Source organism: Vidua chalybeata, chromosome 1, assembly GCF_026979565.1.
Source record: "Vidua chalybeata isolate OUT-0048 chromosome 1, bVidCha1 merged haplotype, whole genome shotgun sequence".
In the NCBI taxonomy this organism is placed as follows: Eukaryota; Metazoa; Chordata; class Aves; order Passeriformes; family Viduidae; genus Vidua; species Vidua chalybeata.
The window spans coordinates 153,345,049-153,363,543 of NC_071530.1; the positions used below are offsets into that span (position 1 = coordinate 153,345,049).

The 18,495-nt window shown below is 52.3% G+C and overlaps 1 protein-coding gene across 14 annotated transcripts in view; it reads left to right on the plus strand.

Annotated features, from left to right (window-relative positions):
- The window catches only part of SCRIB (scribble planar cell polarity protein), a 107,400-nt gene that overhangs the window by 18,884 nt on the left and 70,021 nt on the right, over positions 1 to 18,495 (plus strand). For all 14 annotated transcript variants that reach the window (XM_053952415.1, XM_053952373.1, XM_053952384.1 and 11 more), the window contains exons 3-15: positions 122 to 200; positions 1,555 to 1,644; positions 2,326 to 2,382; positions 5,793 to 5,856; positions 7,367 to 7,441; positions 7,526 to 7,670; positions 7,987 to 8,105; positions 9,445 to 9,644; positions 11,266 to 11,432; positions 11,975 to 12,099; positions 14,449 to 14,574; positions 15,672 to 15,893; positions 16,343 to 16,660. In XM_053952415.1, the coding sequence (XP_053808390.1) occupies positions 122 to 200; positions 1,555 to 1,644; positions 2,326 to 2,382; positions 5,793 to 5,856; positions 7,367 to 7,441; positions 7,526 to 7,670; positions 7,987 to 8,105; positions 9,445 to 9,644; positions 11,266 to 11,432; positions 11,975 to 12,099; positions 14,449 to 14,574; positions 15,672 to 15,893; positions 16,343 to 16,660 (1,787 nt within the window). The remainder of the gene's footprint in view (positions 1 to 121; positions 201 to 1,554; positions 1,645 to 2,325; positions 2,383 to 5,792; positions 5,857 to 7,366; positions 7,442 to 7,525; positions 7,671 to 7,986; positions 8,106 to 9,444; positions 9,645 to 11,265; positions 11,433 to 11,974; positions 12,100 to 14,448; positions 14,575 to 15,671; positions 15,894 to 16,342; positions 16,661 to 18,495) is intronic.

An 18,495-nucleotide genomic window follows, 5' to 3' on the forward strand; every position in this document is an offset into this window, starting at 1 on the left:
TCACCCTCAGGGCTCCTCACCTGTGATTGTGGGCTTGTGTTACCGTGCCTCAGGCTGCCACCACTACCTGCTGTCCCATTTTCTCAGGCCTCTTTTGTTCTTTCACCTGTTTTTTTTCCAGACATTCCAGAAATTCCTGAAAGCATCAAATTCTGCAAATCCCTGGAAATCGCAGACTTCAGTGGGAATCCTCTCTCCAGGTAGGAAGGCACGTGCAGCCCATTAGTCCAGCTGAGAAGGAGGACTGGAATTGCACATTGTGCCTGGCTTTCTCTGATCTCCATCTTGCAATTGTCTCCGTGTGAAGCCAAGGCCTGGGGTTGCCCTGCCTCTCCCAAAGCTGCAGTGTCTGCTCTCCTGGCAGTGGAATGCTTGGTGCTGCAGGAGCTGGGGTGTGCTCCATCCTCGGGGCCTGGGGCTGTGGGTGATGAGCTGCTGTTGTACTGGTGTCAACAGTGAGGACTTCTGTCCTCTTGCAATGAGTTTGTCGCTCCCTCTGCTCTGGCCACACACTAGAATGGATAAGGGCTTGTGCTGCAGAGGAGAAAAAGCCTGTATGCCATCCTCTGCTCCCCAGAGCCCCTTTTGGGCCCCACTCTCAGCCCTTTTTGCCCCCTCTTAGCCCCCTTTCCACCTCTCTGTTATTCAGAACTGAGGACAGCCATGCTTTGTACCCCGTGTTTGGTTGTGTCCCTTTTACCTCAGTGCCCAGAGCTGTGCCCAAGCAGGAATCTCTGATTTGTCTTTCAGTACTCTGTCTCTGGAGCTTTTAATACATAAAGTTGGGATTCAGTGTGGCTCCCCTGCCTCGGTGAGCCACGTTTCCAGGCACTGTTGTCCTGCTGCAGGGGTCCCTGCAGGTGCCAGTGTGGCCCCAGGTGTCCACGTCCCTTTGTGCTCAGGGCAGGTGCTGTCCAGGTTTCAGGCACATTTAACTCTGCTCCCTCTGCTGGTCCCAGGCACTGCTGGAGTGGCACAAGCCTCTCTGTTGGTGACAATCCCTGTACCACAGGAGTGACCAGCCCTTCTGCACCAGGTGTTCTTTGTCAGAGCTTTTTCTGCTCAGGGTCCAGATGAGTCAGGGGGGTGGGTGCTGAGGGGGCTCTACGAGCTGCCTGTGGAAGCAGAGGAATTTCCTCCAGGAATTCCCTTCCAGGGTTTTTCCCTGTTCTGTCACACCTTGGGTCTGTTGTGATGGTGCCTGGTCCTGGGGAATGCTGCAGTGTCATCTGCAGAGATATCCTTTGTTTTGGGCACATGGAATGCTTGGGAGCCCTCCTTTCTTCAAGTGGAAGTGATCCCATGGCACGGTTTAGTCTGGGATTTGTGCTCAAGTACTGCAGGGCTGAGTTTGCCATCCTGGGCAGGTAATGTCTGGTGCAAGTGGGTTTTGTGGTCTGGAAAGCAGAACTTATCCTGGATCAGCAGCCAGGGTTGGTGGTGGTTCCTGTTCTTCTCCTTTCCACACGTTGGTGGGAATTGGGATGAGATTGGCTTTGGGGGATTCTGTGCTTTGGACGCAGGATTAATGGAGTTCTGCTCATGTTCTCACAGGCTGCCTGAGGGCTTCACCCAGCTCCGAAGCCTGGGCCACTTGGCCTTGAACGATGTGTCCCTGCAGAGCCTCCCCACTGACATTGGGAAGTGAGTATGGCCTGTTCTGGCAGCGGGGAGGGGGCTGGGAAGGGGACACCTTGCTGCTGGCTTGAGGATGGTGGCAGGACCTGGAGGGACAAGCCCAGGTGCAGCTTTGCCCTGGTGCTGACAGTGCTGTGTGAGCACCTCTGAGCCTTGGTTTGTTAAAAGACCTTCCTACAAAGGTTCCTGCCCTGCTCCCAGCTGCTTCTCCTGCTGTGGTTTGTGGCACAGCAAGGATCGATCCAGTCTTCTCAAATCCAGTCTTCCCCTATGTTCTGAGTGCCCATTTGCCCCTTTCCAAGCAGGTGTGGGCTGCCTGATGACGTTTGATTCAGATTTATGCTGCTGGCCAATGGCCTCGTGGGGTGCAGTGCCTCTCCCATGGGGTTTGGCTTTCCACACGTGAGGGGTTTTACCTTTTTGGGCAGACAGTCCTGTTGTGACAGCGTGTTCTTTGTCCTGAGTGTGGGCACAGTGTTGTTCCTTGTGACTGCAGCGAGCACTCGTGTCCACCAGAGCTGTTTTCATTGTGTTTCTGTTCCCCCACGTGTCTCCATCCACGTGTGCACATCCATGCATTGCACAGGACACGAGGGGTGGTTCCAAGGGAAGGGAGATGAGCAGCTCCTTGCATCCCTGAAGCCCTGTCCAGTGAACCTGGCTTTCTTGCTCCCTTTTCTCTTGCAGTTTGGCAAACCTGGTGACTTTGGAGCTGCGTGAGAATCTGCTAAGGACTCTCCCCACGTGAGTGTCTGTCTGGGGGCTGTAGGAGTCTCCTGCCTGGTTGTTCTTGCTGCTCCCTCAGGGACCAGTGCAGGCACCATCACTTGGCTTGGGAGGGCTCAGGCTGGGCACAAACAGGCTGCATCTTGCTGGATTTCCATAAATTGGGACAAGGAGGGGAGAGGATGGTGCAGGGCTGGAGAGCAGCAAAGGATGTTCAGAGCCTGTTCTCAGCCTGTGTAAGGATTGATTTAGAATAGCCAGGGTTCCCAAAAAAAAGCTGCTGGAAATAGTGAGAACCCCGTTTTTCCTGAAGAGATGGAGCAGGCAATGGATTCTTTTGGAAAGAAAGAGAAAACTGTGGATGGGGGTGTAGGAGGAGCTCTGTGCACAGTGAGGCTCAGGATTTGAGGAGCAACAGGATACAACTGAAGGGTCCATTTTGCTTCTGACATCTCTTCTGTTGGGTATCTCTCCTGGTTGTTCTGGATGGGGTAACTGCCTCCCCTGCAGCAGACAAAACATAAGGCAGCAAGGGAGAAGAGGTAAGTGTTGTTCCACGTCCTGGAGTCAGGGGTAGGAATGAGTTCCTGGCAAGGAACGTGGTTGGTGGAGGTCATGCTCTCAGGTGGATGGATGTGGAGAACTGTCCAGTTGCTGCTTTAGTCTTTGCTCTGGGCCATCAGAGTTTGAGTTTTCTACCCTCCATCAGCTCTGTCAGCTCTTTTCCTGCCTGCTTATGCATCCCACTGATGATTCCCCCAGCCTTCCTTGGATGTCACTGAAAGGATTCTGCCTGACTCCTTTTTGAACAGCAGTTGTTTTGGGGCCACATGAGCTCCTCAGTGAAGGTGTGATGTGTACAGCTGTTGTCACCTGTCCTCAGAGCTCTCTTAGAGTTCCTGGCAGGAGCTCAGTTTGTCTGCTGGCCCTTCCCCCCCGTGGTTACAGCCTGTGGGAGCATGACCAGAATCACACGATGGCCTTGTCTGGTGCCACTCAGCAGATCACAGAAGGGTGGCAGGAGGGGGCAGCTGAGATGGTCCCATGTGGAAAATCACCACAGAGGACAATGTGGGTTAGAGCTCCTTATCACAGAAGCCCAGGATGGTTTGGGTTGGAAGGGACCTTAAGGCTCATCACGTTGCAGCCCATTGGGCAGGGACACCTTCCCCCAGACCAGGGTGCTCCAAGCCTCGCCCAGCTTGGCCTTGAGCACTTACTCTGGGCTGAGAACTGGCAAGCAGGAGGAGTTGGGGTCCTGGTGTTGGGCTGCTCTTCTGTCTGTTCCTGTCCTGGGTGCTCACACAGGCAGGTACCACAGCTGGGCTACACCATGTCAGCAAAGAGGTGCAGGAGCTGCATCCAGGGCTGGGCTTCCAGACTGCAGAGAAGATAGTCCCAATAGCTTTTGGCCATCTCAGAACCACCAGGTCTCTGGAGTCTTGAGAGTTCAGCCTCTGACCACACTCCTTGGGTTTTTGTGGAGATCTCTCTTGCCCAGTGCTCCGGTGTTGCCCTTTGGTAGTTCTGGGTTCCATCCAGCAGGATAGTTGTAGTGTGCTATGAGGTTTTGGTGGTTTTCACTGGAAGGTTAATCCAGACTTGATATTCATTCTGTAATGCAAAATCAGCTTCTTTTCATCTTTCCCCAGTTCCTCAGATTCTATTTTGGGATGATTTCCAGAAGTAGGACGTGGATCTTGAAGGCCAAGGTAGTTCTGATCAGAGGTATCAGTCGAGTACAAGATGGCAGTCCATGGCCAAAACCATTTCTTTTCAGTAGTGCTGTGGGGTTCTCTGCCTGAGGCTCTGGGCCTTACTCTGGCTGCACACAGTGCATAAGAACAGCTCTAAATGAGATCAGGTGACTTTGCCAAAGAGGAGAATGACTTAAGCAAGAAATGGCTGCTGCTTTGTTCCCAGGGTTCTTGAGCCCCGTGGATAGGTGGGCTTCAATCCTGAGAGTTTGGAGCAGCAAAATGCATCAGGGTCCTTTTGATATTTTGTTGTTGTAGAGGTTCTTGAAAGATCCAGCTTGCAGTGACCTTTGTTTGCCAAAATTCTGCATAATTGGTCAGTCTTGTGATAGTGACCGAGTTCTGAAATGGTTCAGCTTGTACAGCTGGTGATCACCCCTCATTTCTCCCATGCAGATGAGATGCAGCCAGAGGCTTGGGAAGGGCAGCTCTCGTGGATTCTTATGGAATAGTGGAGGGTGATCTTTTCCCAAATGTCAATCAATGTGGATTCCACGGCTCACTTGTTCCTGTTTTGGGAATTCAGGCTGTGAAGGTGCAAAGGGACAGTCAAGGCTGAATCACCTTCAGAGGAGTTAGAGTTGGTGTACACTGATGGGGAAGGAATGCTGTGCAACAGGATCCTTTGGGTTAAACTGTTGATAAACCTTTTCTGGAGTTTATCTCAAAATCCACTGCTGCATGCAGTAGGAAATGAATTTTCCTGAGTAACCCAGATGTTTTTACAGCCTGGCCCAGGCAAGACAGCTCCCTTTTATTGCAGCCCCCAACAGCTTTGGTTTGGGTGGCCTTGGGAGGTGGACCTGTTCTCAGAGAAATATGGGGATTTCTCAATTGGAATGGTTCCTTAAGAATGAAGCTATTCCCTGCTGGGGGAGTGGGCAGGGCTGCCAGCTCCACCCTGGCACACAGTGAGGGGCAGCAGTCCTCTGGGGAGGTGGAGCTGCAGTAGACAGGTCAGACTCAGGTGTGAGGACAAATGAGCACCTGGACCATGTCCTGAGAACCCAGCCCTGGGTTTGTGGGACTGCAGGCCTTGTGCTCCCCCAGGTGTGGTGTGTGGGGTGCTCAGGGCTGCTGGGTGGGCGTGGACAGGTCCTGTGCAGTGCCTTCATCGTGAGCTTCTGTCTGTACGTGCTCACCTCACCCCAAACATCAGGCCACTGTCGTCTTCCCCTCCTCCTCAGTAGCGTGAGCATCCTGTTTGGGGAACTGAGGCTGTGGAATTTGTCACTGCTCCCTGTCCCTGCAGCTGTGTGCTCCCCTTGCCCCCCACACGTCTTGTCCTCTGCTGAGCACCTCCTGTTGCCTGTCAGTCCGTGCCCAGGTCCCTGTCCTCGCTGCAGAGCGGGCAGCCATGGGGAGGTGTGGCTGCTCTCTCCTTGTGCTTTTAATCCAAGGCTGCGTTATGGTAGGAGGAGCAGGAGGCAAACTGGTACCAGTGGGACTGCTGGAGCCTCTGAACCCAATTCCCTGGGGTGAATGGTGCGGCCTGGGGAAGGGACCAGCTCTACAAAGTGCTGGGCTCAGAGGGACCGTGAGAAAGGTCAGGATTGCCCCACCTGCTTTAGGAATTACTGGAGATCATGTGATTTGTGCAATGTGTGTCCCAGATGCTAACCTTCCGCTCTTTATTTCTTGTTTTATCTCTCTGTCCCCTGTGCCTTGCAGTTCACTCTCCTTCCTTGTCAAGTTAGAGCAGTTGGATCTCGGTGGCAATGACCTGGAAGTACTGGTAGGTGAGGGCTGGTGGGGAGGGGTTTGGGTGGTTGGCAGGGGCAGATCCTGCACCTCGGTGCAAGCAACTGGGTTTCCACCTGAAATGCAAAGGGATAGACCCTCAGGTTATTTGGGGAGATTCTGATCTGCCCAGCATGGCCCAGTCATCTTTCCCAGATGAATTTTCTCTTCATGTGTCAGCCCTTGTGTCCTGCTGGCCTCACACACTGCCTGCCCTGTCCTTTCCAGGCTCTGGGCTGGTAATTCTTCCTGTCTGGCTGCCAAGGATCTTTCCTTTCCAGCAAAACTCTGGTGCTTCCCTTTTCTGTCCTGCACTGCCCCCAGCTGTTTTTCTTCTCATCCAGCTTCCTGCTTTCTGATATGATTTCTGCCCCACAGAGTGCTGGGCCATTCCATGTTGTCCATGGCAGTGAGGGTAGCCCAGTGTGGGGGCTCTCTCCATGGAGCCCTCAGCATGTGGAGAACAAGGGCACAGTCTCACCGTTCAGGTTGTCTGGGCATTCGGGGATACCCCGTGATGTTCTGTAATTTGCAGTTGTGGATTAAGCTATTGCTGGATCTTACTCTTTGTGTTCTGGAATGGGTTTTGGCAGGAACCCTTCAAAGCTGGGAGGCAAAGGGGTTCATGCAGCTTAGCTGTGCACAGGCTGAGCTCACCTGTGAGAGCAGGTGTGTGACACTCGAGCCATGCTCCAGTGGGGCAAACTCCAAACCCAAATGCTGATTGCCTGGGGGTTTGTGGGATGTGAGCATGTGTCTGTCACGCCTGATGGTGCCACTGGGTCATCTCGAGCTGACCATTGGTACTCAAGTGTTTATTTTCATGTCTGAGAGGAGGGAGATGCATTTCTTCTGTAAGGCCAGAATTTCCAACCTCCTAGAATCATGGAATCATTTAGGTTGGAAAAACCATCTGAGACCATTGAGTTCAACCACTCTCCCAGCATTGCCTAGGCCACCACTGACCCATGTCCCCAAGTGCCACATCCACACAGCTGTTAAATCAGCCCAGGGGTGAGGGCTCCACCTCTGCCTGGGGCAGCCTGTGCAAGGGCTGGATAGCCCTTTCCAGGAGGAATTTTCCCAGTATCCAACCTAAACCTTCTGTGGCACAACTTGAGACCGTTTGCCTTTGTCCCTTGTTCCCTGAGAGCAGAGCCTGACCCCCACCTGGCTCCATCCTCCTGCCAGGGAGCTGCAGAAAGCAGGATCTCCCCTGAGCCCCCTTGTGCCCCAGCTCCCTCAGCTGCTGTCCATCAGAGCTGTGCTGCAGGTTCAGCTCTGCCTTGCCTGCTGACACAGTCCTGCTGTTGGTGTCTGTGTCTGCCACTGGAGCTCCTGCAGCCATCCCAGACATCCCCAGTGTGCTGGGAATAATCCATGGGTGCTGCTGGGAGGGGCGAGAGGCAGAGCAGTGCCTGGCTTTGCAGAGGGGTGTATTTGCAGCACCCTGGAGCAGCCTGTCCCTGCACGGGGCTGATGTCCTCACTGTCGTGTCTCTGCAGCCGGACACTCTGGGCGCGCTCCCGAACCTGCGTGAGCTGTGGCTGGACCGGAACCAGCTCTCGGCCCTGCCACCGGTGAGTGTCTGCTCAGCACGCAGCCACCCCTGCCCTGCCTGCCCTGCCCTGCTCCCTGAGCCTGGCCTCTCCTCTCTGATCCAGGAGCTGGGCAACCTGCGCCGCCTGGTCTGCCTGGACGTGTCTGAGAACAAGCTGGAGCAGCTGCCCGACGAGGTCAGCGGGCTGGTGGCACTGACGGACCTGCTGCTGTCACAGAACCAGCTGGAAAGCATTCCCGATGGGATCGGTGAGCGTGGTCGGGTGGGGACCACAGGACTTCCTTGGCAAGAGTGTCTGTGGCAGGGAATCAGGGATTCAGGGATGTGGGCACAGCCATCGAGAGCAGGAGCAGGGCGTGGGACAGGTGAGCAGAGCTCTGCAGGACAGTTCAGGTGCTTCATCTGCCTCAGGCGTGTGTGAGGCCTGTGAGCAGGCCTGGTGGGAGGAAAAGCAGAGCCTGCGTGGTTGGGTTCTGTGATCCTTGATGGGATCACAGCCAGGTGAGCATAGAACAGCATCCTTCTCTCTGGCACAGCTCACACCTAACTTGTCACCCTGGCCAGGTCAGCTGAAGCAGCTCTCCATCCTCAAGGTGGACCAGAACCGGCTGACAGACGTGACAGAGTCCATTGGGGACTGTGAGAATCTGTCTGAGCTCATCCTGACCGAGAACATGCTGACGGTGAGTACACAGCAGCACCTGCCTCACAGAATTCCTGGGTTGGAAGAGACCTTCAAGATCGAGTCCAACCCAGCCCCAACACCTCAACTAAACCCTGGCACCCAGTGCCACATCCAGGCTTGTTTTAAACACATCCAGGGATGGTGACTTCACCACCTCCCCAGGCAGGCCGTGCCAGAACTTTATCACTCTTTCCATGAAAAACTTTTTCCTAATATCCAGCCTAAATTTCCCTTGGTGCAGTTTGAGACTGTGTCCTCTGGTTCTGTCAGTTCCTGGAGAAAGAGCCCAACCCCACCCAGCTACAGCCACCTTTCAGGGAGCTGTAGAGAGTGATGAGCTGCTCCCATGCTGTTCACTGCAGCCAGCTGCAGGGATCCCTTCCCATCCTCAGCCCTCAGGGCTGAATTCCTGAGTGTGCTCCAGCTGCCTCACATTTCAGTTTCACCAAATTCCCACAAGTTTGGAAGCCTTTCTCTCACTGGCTTTCTTCCCCTAACACATTCTGTGGGATAGCAGGGATGCTGGGATTGCCCATCCCAAAGAACATCCTGGCTGATAGGTGCAAGAATCCATCCCAGGCTGCGTTGCTGAGGGGTTTGGAACGGTCTGATTGAAGATGGCCCTGCTCCAAACTGCCTGTTACAGTAAAATGCAGCAACCCCGGAAAGGGAATAAATTATGATGTCTGGCTCCAGATCAGAAGGCTGAAGGATAGCTTTATTAAAACTATACTATATTACATTAATATACTATTTAAAGAGATACTGTACTCTTCTACATATTTATTTCTTACTTACCTATCTAACTCGTGACTCTCTGCTGAGAGTCTGAGACACAGCTGGATTCAATTGGTCATTGAACCCAAACAACCTTCACCAGAATCCAACCCAGCAATCACTTCAGGTAAACAATCTCCATACCACCTTCCACATGGGGAAAACAAAGGAGCAGAGATAAAGATTGTTCTCTTTTCTTTTCTCTGTGCTTCTTACAAAGTCTTGAGAGACAGAATTATGTCTCTCTGTCCAGAGAACGTGAATGTCACAGCCTGTGGTTTGATTGGTAAAACATAAGGATTGGGAATGGGCAGATAAACAGAAGGGAAGTCTTGGCCAGTGGTGCTTGGAGTGTGCTGTGTTGAGGGGAAGAGTTGGCATGGGTCAGTCTGTGAGCCTGAGGGAAAACTTGTCCCGAAGACGTCCCAGGAACGTTTTCCCCAACGCGTCTGTTGGGACAGGGGGCAGCTTGTCCCCCAGACTGAGGGCTCTGTGCCTTTCACCTTTTCACCTCTGTGCTGCCCTTTCCTCTTGCCACCACTGACTCGGCTCCTTCCCAGGCCTTGCCCAAGTCCCTGGGCAAGCTGGCCAAGCTGACGAACCTGAACGTGGACCGGAACCGGCTGACGGCGCTGCCGGCGGAGATCGGCGGCTGCGCCAACCTCAGCGTCCTGTCCCTGCGCGACAACCGCCTGGCCCTGCTGCCCCCCGAGCTGGCCAACACCACCGAGCTCCACGTGCTGGACGTGGCGGGCAACAGGTGAGCAGCAGGGCTGCCAGGCTGCCCGCGGGATTGAGGGGCTCTTTTAATTTCTGGTAAAGCTGGGATTGAAGTGTTAGAGGTGATAGTTTGTGTTTAGGTTTAGGTGTTTGTGTTTTTTATTATATTTTTATATATTATTATATTTTTATATATTTACTATATTTTATAAGATTTTGTATGATATTTATTATATTTTATTATTATATTTTTAATACATATTATTGTAGTATTATTATAATTATTATATAAATTACTATACAATAATATACCATGATCTATAATTATTCATATTATTATATAATAATATAAATTATTATATACTGTTATATAAATTATTATAATTTATATTTGTTTTTATTATTAGCTTTTTTTAATTATAATTCGTGAGTCCTATAGTATTTTATTAACAAGTTACAAAGTGGTTAAATCTTTTTCTGTTTAAGGTCTTTTATGGTTAAATTATCTAATTAAGAAATTATATTTAAATTATTTTTGCTTTTAATTTAATTACTAATTACTTAAAGTTTGTAATGTGGGTTTTTTGTTTAATTATAAAATATTAAACTCATGAAGAAGAAGGTGAAGAAGGACTAGTTACTGTCTTAAAACTTCTATATTAGCTTTATCTATATTAGCTTTATATTAGCTTTATATATACTAGCTTAATATATATTACTAATTTAGTTTTATACATATTTAGCTTTATATATATTACTATATTTTAAAACTCTGAATTCTAAATTTTCTACCTTGTGATATTATCTACTTTTAATCAACTGTATACTTGTAATCTCGGTGTAATCAATTAATTTTGGAAGTCTTTTCACAGAATCACAGAATAATGAGGTTGGAAGAGACCTCTAAGATCATCAAGCCCAGCCTATGCCCTAACACCTCAACTAGACTATGTTTTCCACGGCCTCAAGTCAAATGTAGTGTTCTCTTGGGAGTTAGAGTTTGTTAGTGTAGAAAGTTTAAAGCTCTTAGTCTAACAGCTGCTGAGAGGGAGGTGCTGGGCCTGTGTGGATCCCGGGGTCCACGGTGTGCACAAGCCCAGGGTGGTTGCTGAGGGCTTGAACCCCTTCTCTGAGTCACCTAAACACGGGGTAGAGGTGAGGCACAAGTGAGGGCACTGCATCCTGTGTGAAACAGAGACCAGGGGAGATCCCTGGCTCCTGGCTTCTTTCCTGCCTGCAGACTTCGTGGGTTTGTGTCATTAGTGCTCAGCTGGCCAGTGCCAAAGCCTCGTCCGTGGTGTGTGGGTGCCTGGAGCTGTTCTGGAAGCTCCTGTGCTTCTGTTCGTGGGGTTGGTGTTTTTGGGAGCAGCTGGATGCCAACCAGAGGTTGTGTAGGGAGCATTCTATGGTCTGTGAGGGCATTGTTCTTCTGTTCCTAAACCCCTCCACACTGCTGGAGGCTCTGCTGAAGATGGTGAGGATGGGGTACTGGAGCCCAGTCCACAGCCAGGGACAGAACCAGCTGTTCCAGTGGGCAGGACTGGGGCAGCCACAGCAGCTTGGCTCTGTCCCCCTCTGCTCAGGTGGGGCAGGCTGGAGCTGAGGTGAAGCTCCTTCCTGACCAGGTAAGTTTAACAAGCAGTTGCTCTTCTCTTTTGCAGGCTGCAGAACTTGCCCTTTGCTTTGACAAATCTTAATCTGAAAGCCCTGTGGCTGGCAGAGAACCAGTCCCAGCCCATGCTGAAATTCCAAACTGAGGATGATGAGAAGACAGGAGAAAAGGTTCTCACTTGCTACCTGCTCCCCCAGCAGCCCTCTCCCAGCCTGGGTAAGAATCTGCAGCACAAGCACTGGCTGCAGAGCCTTGTGCTCTGGGGGGCTGAGGGCTTGAACCTCTCTGCTGGGTTGGGCTGTCCTTGCTGTGATTCCTGTGGCAGATCCAGGCTCCTGTATAGCTGGGGCACCTTTCCCAGGCAGTGATGGTTAAAACTGAGGAATTGCTTTCTGTTAGGTGACAAGGCCCTGCAGCCTCATCTTTGAGCATTCTGCTTGGATCTGTTGACCGAGCAGTTAATTTTCATTGTCCTGTCAGCATGGTATTCCTGCCTGAATTCTGCCTTTTCCTGCACTTCTTGGGTAAGGAGTGCTAGAGCTGAAGTATCAGACACTTCTGCAGAGGCTGCTGTAGGTCTGGTGGGAGATGCACAGAAGGTAACAGGATGCAGAGGCCACAGCCTTTGTCCTTGAGGCCTCTGATGCCATGGGCAGATACAACAGCAGCGCCATAATGGGATAAGAACTGACTTCCATCCACGTCTCCAGCCCTGCTCTTCCCAAAAGGAGCTTCCACTGTGTTCTCTTCCTCCCCAGAGAACCTCCTGCAGAACAGCATGGATGAGAGCTGGACAGACACCAACCTAAACAGAGTCAGTGTGATCCAGTTCCTGGATGAACCCAAAGGAGATGATGATGAGGAGTGTGGAGCTGAGAGACGGGTGAGCAGTTCCTGGAGGCTTGTTGGCTCCCTGTGGAAGCACAGGGACAAGCTGAGCTTTCCAAAGATGGGGGGCCACTGTGGTGTCCATGTTTTACACTGCTGTAGGCATGGGCAAGATTTCCACAGTCTGAAGGCTTCTTGCTGCCCTGAGGACCCAAGCAGGGGTGGAAGGGAATGAATTCCCTGGGAGCCGTGGTGCAGAGTCATATTTTGAGGCTCTTCTATGGGAGTGGAGCACTCAAAATGTCCAGAGATCCCAGTAGAGCACTGTCAGGATAGGGTTTTAGCTCATCCCCACCATGAGGAAAGCCATCCCCATCCCTCCCAGCATGGAGGCAGTGCAGCCCATTGTTGAGTCTTTTTGCCAGGTTTGGGATTAAATGTGTGAGATGGAATTTCTTGTTTGGACACAGATATTTATTAGCTCTTATCTCTGTTACAGTCTCACAAACTCTGAGTTTACAGCACTTCACTCTAACAAACTAAAAATGGAGCCATGTCTCTCTCTCCACAAGGCATTTTAAGGATAAACTGTCCAATTAAGAAATAGCACCTAAATTATTTTTACTTTTAACCCAATAACCAACCATCCGTGGCTGCAATGGGGACTTTTCTATCCAGTTACACAAAACCACCCAAACCCATGGAGAAGGAGGTGAAGAAGGTAGATTACTATATTCTAAAACCTTAAACTCTAAGTTTTCCTCCCTGTGATATTACACTTCTATTCAAATTCCACACCCACAATCCCAGTTCTGCCATTCAATTTTGGAAGCCTTCTCCACAGCCTCAGGTCAAATGCAGTGTTCTCCTGGGGGTCAGAGCCTGTCAGCACAGAAAGTCTGAAATTCTCAGCAGCCAGGGTTCCAACAGCTGAGGCTGTGGAGTGTCCTGTTAGTAAAGTACTGAACACTGCAGGCAGCCTCAAAACCTGTGAGAGATGGTTGTGCTTCCTGGGAGATGCAAAGGCCAGGACATAAGGTCTCAGCAAGTGCTCTGAGGGTTTCAGTCTCCTGCAGGACTTTATTCCTTTTTAGTTTATGGAAAGCCATCCTTGAGATCTGAATGCTTCTAATGAGTGGTGTTGGCAGCTGTCCTGGCAGTGTTTGTGTGCTGCTGGCATTAGGAGGTTTGGGGTTTTTTTGAATTGTTTTTAACTTTGTTACTAGTTCTAGAATGCTTGTTTTCTTGACTCTCTACCTGGGATGGAACTCACTAAGCAGCACCAATTCTGCTGCATTTGGGCTTGGCAGACCTGTTAAGTCCAGAGGAGTTAGGAAAACATCCCAAGATTTCTCACCTGTGTTCTGGAGGAGTTTCTGTGTTGATAGGTTTTCATTTACTAAGCCTGAAACATCACTTTAAACTCCCCAAGTCCATCGTTCTTCCCAACCCCCCCTATCAGCTGGAGAGCAGGCTGATGTCCAGAGAGGGCTGTCAGGGTTCCCTGCCTCTGTTCTTTCCCCTTCCCAGCTGAGGCTGTGGAGGGCTTGGGGCAGGTCCTGCAGCAGGAGGTGTTGGTCACGTCCCCGTGGGGCTCTGGTAAAGGTGTTGGTCACCTGCAGAGGGTCATGCCCAAGGCCTGGTGTCTGGGTTTGACAAGACAGGTGTCTGCTAAGGAAGGCAGGAGCCTTCCTTGAAATGGAAAATGTAAACCCCTCCCTCCAAATTATTATGATTTTGAAATTAAAAGGTTCTCAGGCAAAGATATGGGAATAGGAATAATTCCTAGTTCTTTACTAGGAAAACTAAAAATACAAATGCAATCCTGGATCCTGAGACAGATCCAGACAGGATTGCAGATCCAGACAAGAGCAGGATCCTGGACAAGGCTGGAGTTTTCCTCTGAAGCTCCAGGGCTGCTGGAGATGGGCCTGGGCTCCCTCTGGGAATGCAGTGGGGCAGAAAGCTGCTCCTCTGGGAATGCAGTGGGGCAGAAAGCTGCTCCTCTGGGAATGCAGTGGGGAAGAAAGCTGCTCCTCTGGGAATGGAGTGGGCAAAGGCTGCTGTGGTGTTCCAGGTGTCAGATTGTATCCAGGTAGGAATGCTTGGCTCCTCCCCTGGGCACAGCATCTCCCCATGGGATGGTGGAATTTTCTCAGCCACGCAGGGACACTCACTGGCCATGAACAGAAGATAATTAATAATTAATGGCCCATGAACAGCAGATGTCTCCCCAGAGGGAGGATTGGTTTGTGGAAGAGACAAAGAAAACTGCCCAATGAACAGAAGATACCTGCCCCACCTCTGACAGATGGCAATAGAATACACACATATCTTACAACCCAGGACACCTGGCCGTGCTGCCAGGGCTGGAATGCCCTTCCTGAGGGTTTCTCTCTGGCAGGGCCTGCAGCGCCGAGCCACCCCTCACCCCAGCGAGCTGAAGGTGATGAAGAAGGTGATTGAAGTGCGGCGCAGTGAGGTGAACGCTGCCAAGGCTGATGCCAACCCCAGCTCTCCCAGCTCGGAGGTGAGTGCTGGTCACCGGGGAAGGGGTAACCACAGAGAGCAGGGGGTCATGGAATGGTTTGGGTTGGAAGGAATCTTATTCACCATCAAGTTCCACCTCTGTGCCATGGCAAAGACATCTTCCACTAGGAACATGTAGCATATCTAGGAAATGAGGTGGAAAGGACTGAGTTTTGGGAAGGACTGGGAATGGATTGCCTGGGAAGGTTGAGAATCTGCCTTGTGAGTCCCAGAGGAGAGGGCTGACAGTGAGCCTGGAACTGTTCCTGGTGCTGTGGCTTGTGTGTAAAGGAGTTGCATCATTTTCCCTGGATGGGTTTGTCATCTCTTTTAGTGACATTAAAGCTGAGCCTGTTCCTGATGGTGGCTTTCTGCAGGGAGAGTCTGTCAAGGTGCAGATGGGAATCTGAAGTGGGAGTGATGTGAGGGCTGGAGCAGCTCTGCTCTGGAGATGGGCTGGGAGAGCTGGGAGGGGGTTCAACTGGAGATGAGAAGGCTCTGAGGAGACCTTACTGTGGCCTTTCAGCTTATAAAGGGGCTTAGAAGAAAAATGGGGACTTTCTACTGTCTCCTGTAGTAATAGGACAAGGGACAACACTTCTAAACTGAGAGATGACAGGGTTAGATGGGACATTAAATTGAAATATTTTACTATGAGAGTGGTAAGGCCCTGGCACAGGTTGCCCAGAGAAGCTGTGGCTGCCCCTAGATCCCTGGAAGCGTCCAAGGCCGGGTTGGACGGGGCCTGGAGATGTCATGGGGAGCCTGTGAAATAGAGCAGGAGATGGAACCAGGAGGCAGAGAACAGTGGAAGGGGAATTGTGTGTGTCAGTACCAATTTTATAGCACAGGGCAAGCAAGAGAAGGCTCTGATATTCCCAGTAAAGAGTGGTGGGAATGGAGTGCTTGCAGGAGGCACCTTGCTGCCCTGGTGGGAGCTGGGAATAAATCCCTACCCAGGAGGTGGAGCAGGGTGCACCCAGTCACATGGAGGGAGCTCAGGTGGGGAAGCCGTGGCCACCCCGAGGAAAAGCTGGTTCTGTTGGTACTGCATGGCTACTCTGGGCTCCATCCTGACCACCACAACCGTTTTCTCAGGAGAAGAGGCTGAGTGCCACGTCGAATCGCAGCGAGGACTCGCACCTGTCCACCAGCACGGCCTCTGTGGACTGCAGGCCAGAGGAGAGGGAGCGGGGCTGGCCCAACGGGCAGCTGCCCGACCTGCGGGAGCTGCAGAGGGAGGGGAAGCCCAGGGCGGAGGAGGAGCACAAGGAAGCTGCTGAGCAGGAGGAGGAAGATGTGGAAGTGGAATACAATGAGGTAGGAGCCTGGCGGCTGCAGCAGGGTCATGAGAAAAAGTGAAAGGAGCTGGAAGTTTCAGAGAAAGTGGGAAATAGAGGTACAGGTAAACAGATGTGGGATTTGGGCATCGCTGGAGGCAGATCCAGGCCGTGGAAGCAGTGCAAGCAGAGGCTGAGGCAGCCTGTGGGAGCCTGGGCTGGATGATGTGGGAGCCTGGCAAGCTGTGGGAAAGCTGGGGTGGCTGTGAGAGGTTTGAATGCCCTCCATCCCTAGAGCTGACAGAAGCGTGTCTGGGGAAAGTGTGGTTGTGGAAAAAGGCAAGGATGGGGAAATGAGAATACGTTCCTGCGTTGTCCTGTGACACTGGCTCTGCCTGTGTGGGAGAGGGGTCACAGGGACAGCAGGGTCTGTGCTGCCGCCCCTCTGTTCCCTGAGGCTCACCACGTGTCTGGGCTTTGCTGTCACAGCCCACCGTGCACTTCGCCGAGGACACGCTGATACGCAGCGAGGATGAGGATGAGGATGAAGAGCGGCCGTTCCCAGTGGAGAAGCAGAGGCTTATCCGCAAGGACACGCCCCATTATAAGAAACACTTCAAGATCACTAAACTGCCCAAGCCAGAGGCAGTGGTGGCACTCCTACAGGGGCTGAACAGTGATGGGGTCCCCAAAGAGGAAGAGGAGTTGGGAGGCTGCAATAATAATACAGAGCCCAGGGATCAGGAGGAAGCGTGGGATGAGGATGACAGAAAGAATGGAGCTTTGTCTGCTCAGCCATCCGTGAAGGTAAGGTCTTGTGGGGAGGGGGAAGGTCAGAGGGGTGCAGACCTGCCTCTGCTCCTGTGACCCAGCAGCCAGGCTGATGTGGTGCTGAGGAAAGCACTGGCAGGAGGCTCCAGCCCTCGGGGATGTGCTGAGGGTGGCAGAGCTGAAGGTCACAGGGGCTCATGGGGCTGTCCAGGAGCTGTGCTGTGTTGCTGTGTCTGACCCCTTCACTGTATCCAGGTCCTTGCACCAGCCCCATTCCACGTGCTGCTCCCCGTGCTGCAGGGACAGTGCTGTCTGATCACTGGTGGGTTCTGCTGTCCTTCCAGCCTCCTCCTCATTGCTGGTTGTTGCTGCTGGCTCACAGGAGGATGAGCTTTGTCCCTGTGTGGATTCAGTCTTAGACTGACACTTGCTGGCACAGTGCTTCCTGGAGCATGTAAGTGCAGCCAGGAGTGTGCCCTTCCCTGTGCTTCCACCCAGACACAGCCTGATGGAGGCAGCATTGGGATTTAGGGCGGCTTGTGCTCTGAAGTTTTGGCCTTACTGGTTATACTGGGGCTGAAGAGGCAGGGGGTCCTTGGCTCTCTTCAGCTGAACCACCACGTTTGGTTAGGGACACAGAGGTTCCTGCCTGAGGAGATCCCTCACAGTGGAATGGGAATACATGGATGAGGGACACCTCATGAGATCAGCCCAGTTCTCACCCAAGGATTTGAGGATTTTGAGTTGCATTTGGTGGGCAGAGGTCAGGATGTGGCTGAGTCTCCATCACAGTCTGACATCAGCAAATCTCACGGGTGAGATGTGGGTCTCTGGAAGGTGCTGGAGTAAAACCTGCTTCTGCTGTAACTGCACATGCTCCAGGGTGCTGGGATCACTCCCATCCCTGCTGGAGCTCAGGTTGCCCAGGGAAAGGTCCTTTCCCTCAGTGAGTGCTTGTCTTGCTCCCTTTGAGCCAATGCAGCTCATCTTGTGCTCCCTAGGGGTGAGGCCAGTTTTCCCATTGCTGGTGAAGTTCCTCAGAAGAAGTGTTTGAATCTGTCCCAAGTCCCCTTCATCCAAGACCTGTCATCCTTGGGAATGCCCTCATCTGAAAAGGTTATTTTAGCTGGGGACTCAGAGCTGAGGAGGCACTGACCCACTGCAGAGCCTGTGATGCCTGCTCAGGGGTGGGGTACCTGTCAGAAATTACCCTGGCTGCCAGCAAAGCCTTCTGCCTGGGGCTCCGTTCTCCTCCCTGTGGGGCTGGCTTGGATGCCTGCTCCATGAAGACATTTATGAGCTGCCTCCTGAGCTGTGTGCCAGCAGTGGGATGGATGCAGGGAGCAGTGTCCCTGTGCAGGAGGAGGAGGCAGGACAGGCTGTGCAGGAGGCTGAATCCTAGAACCAGAGGGTTTTGTTGCAAGGACAGTTGGTTTTCAAAAGAAATCCTGAGGTTTCCTGCGCTTGAGAGCGGGATCCCAGGTGCCCGTGAGGATGTATTTTTGACCAGAGAAAGGGATTGGTGCACTTGTGTTTGGGACTGCTCGTTCCTGTGCAGCAGCTTGTGGCACCACAGGCTCCTCGGTGCTTTCTCCTGTGTTTAACCCTTCCTCCTTCCCAGCGTGACCTGGTGTGGAGGGGATGAGGTCAGCTAGTGGTGGTCAGCTCAGGGTCAGGGCCTCAGGGTGCCAGCATGAACAAAGCCTGGCCTCAGGGGTGCTCCTTGGCAGGAGTGTGCTGGCACTTGGCACTCTGGGAGCCCGTGAGCAGCCCTGCTGGGGTGCTGAGCAGGAGTGGGGGCTGCTCTGGGGCTGAGGGGTCAGCTCTGGAGCTGTGGTGTGAGTGGGCTCGGCTGTGGAGCTCAGTAGTGA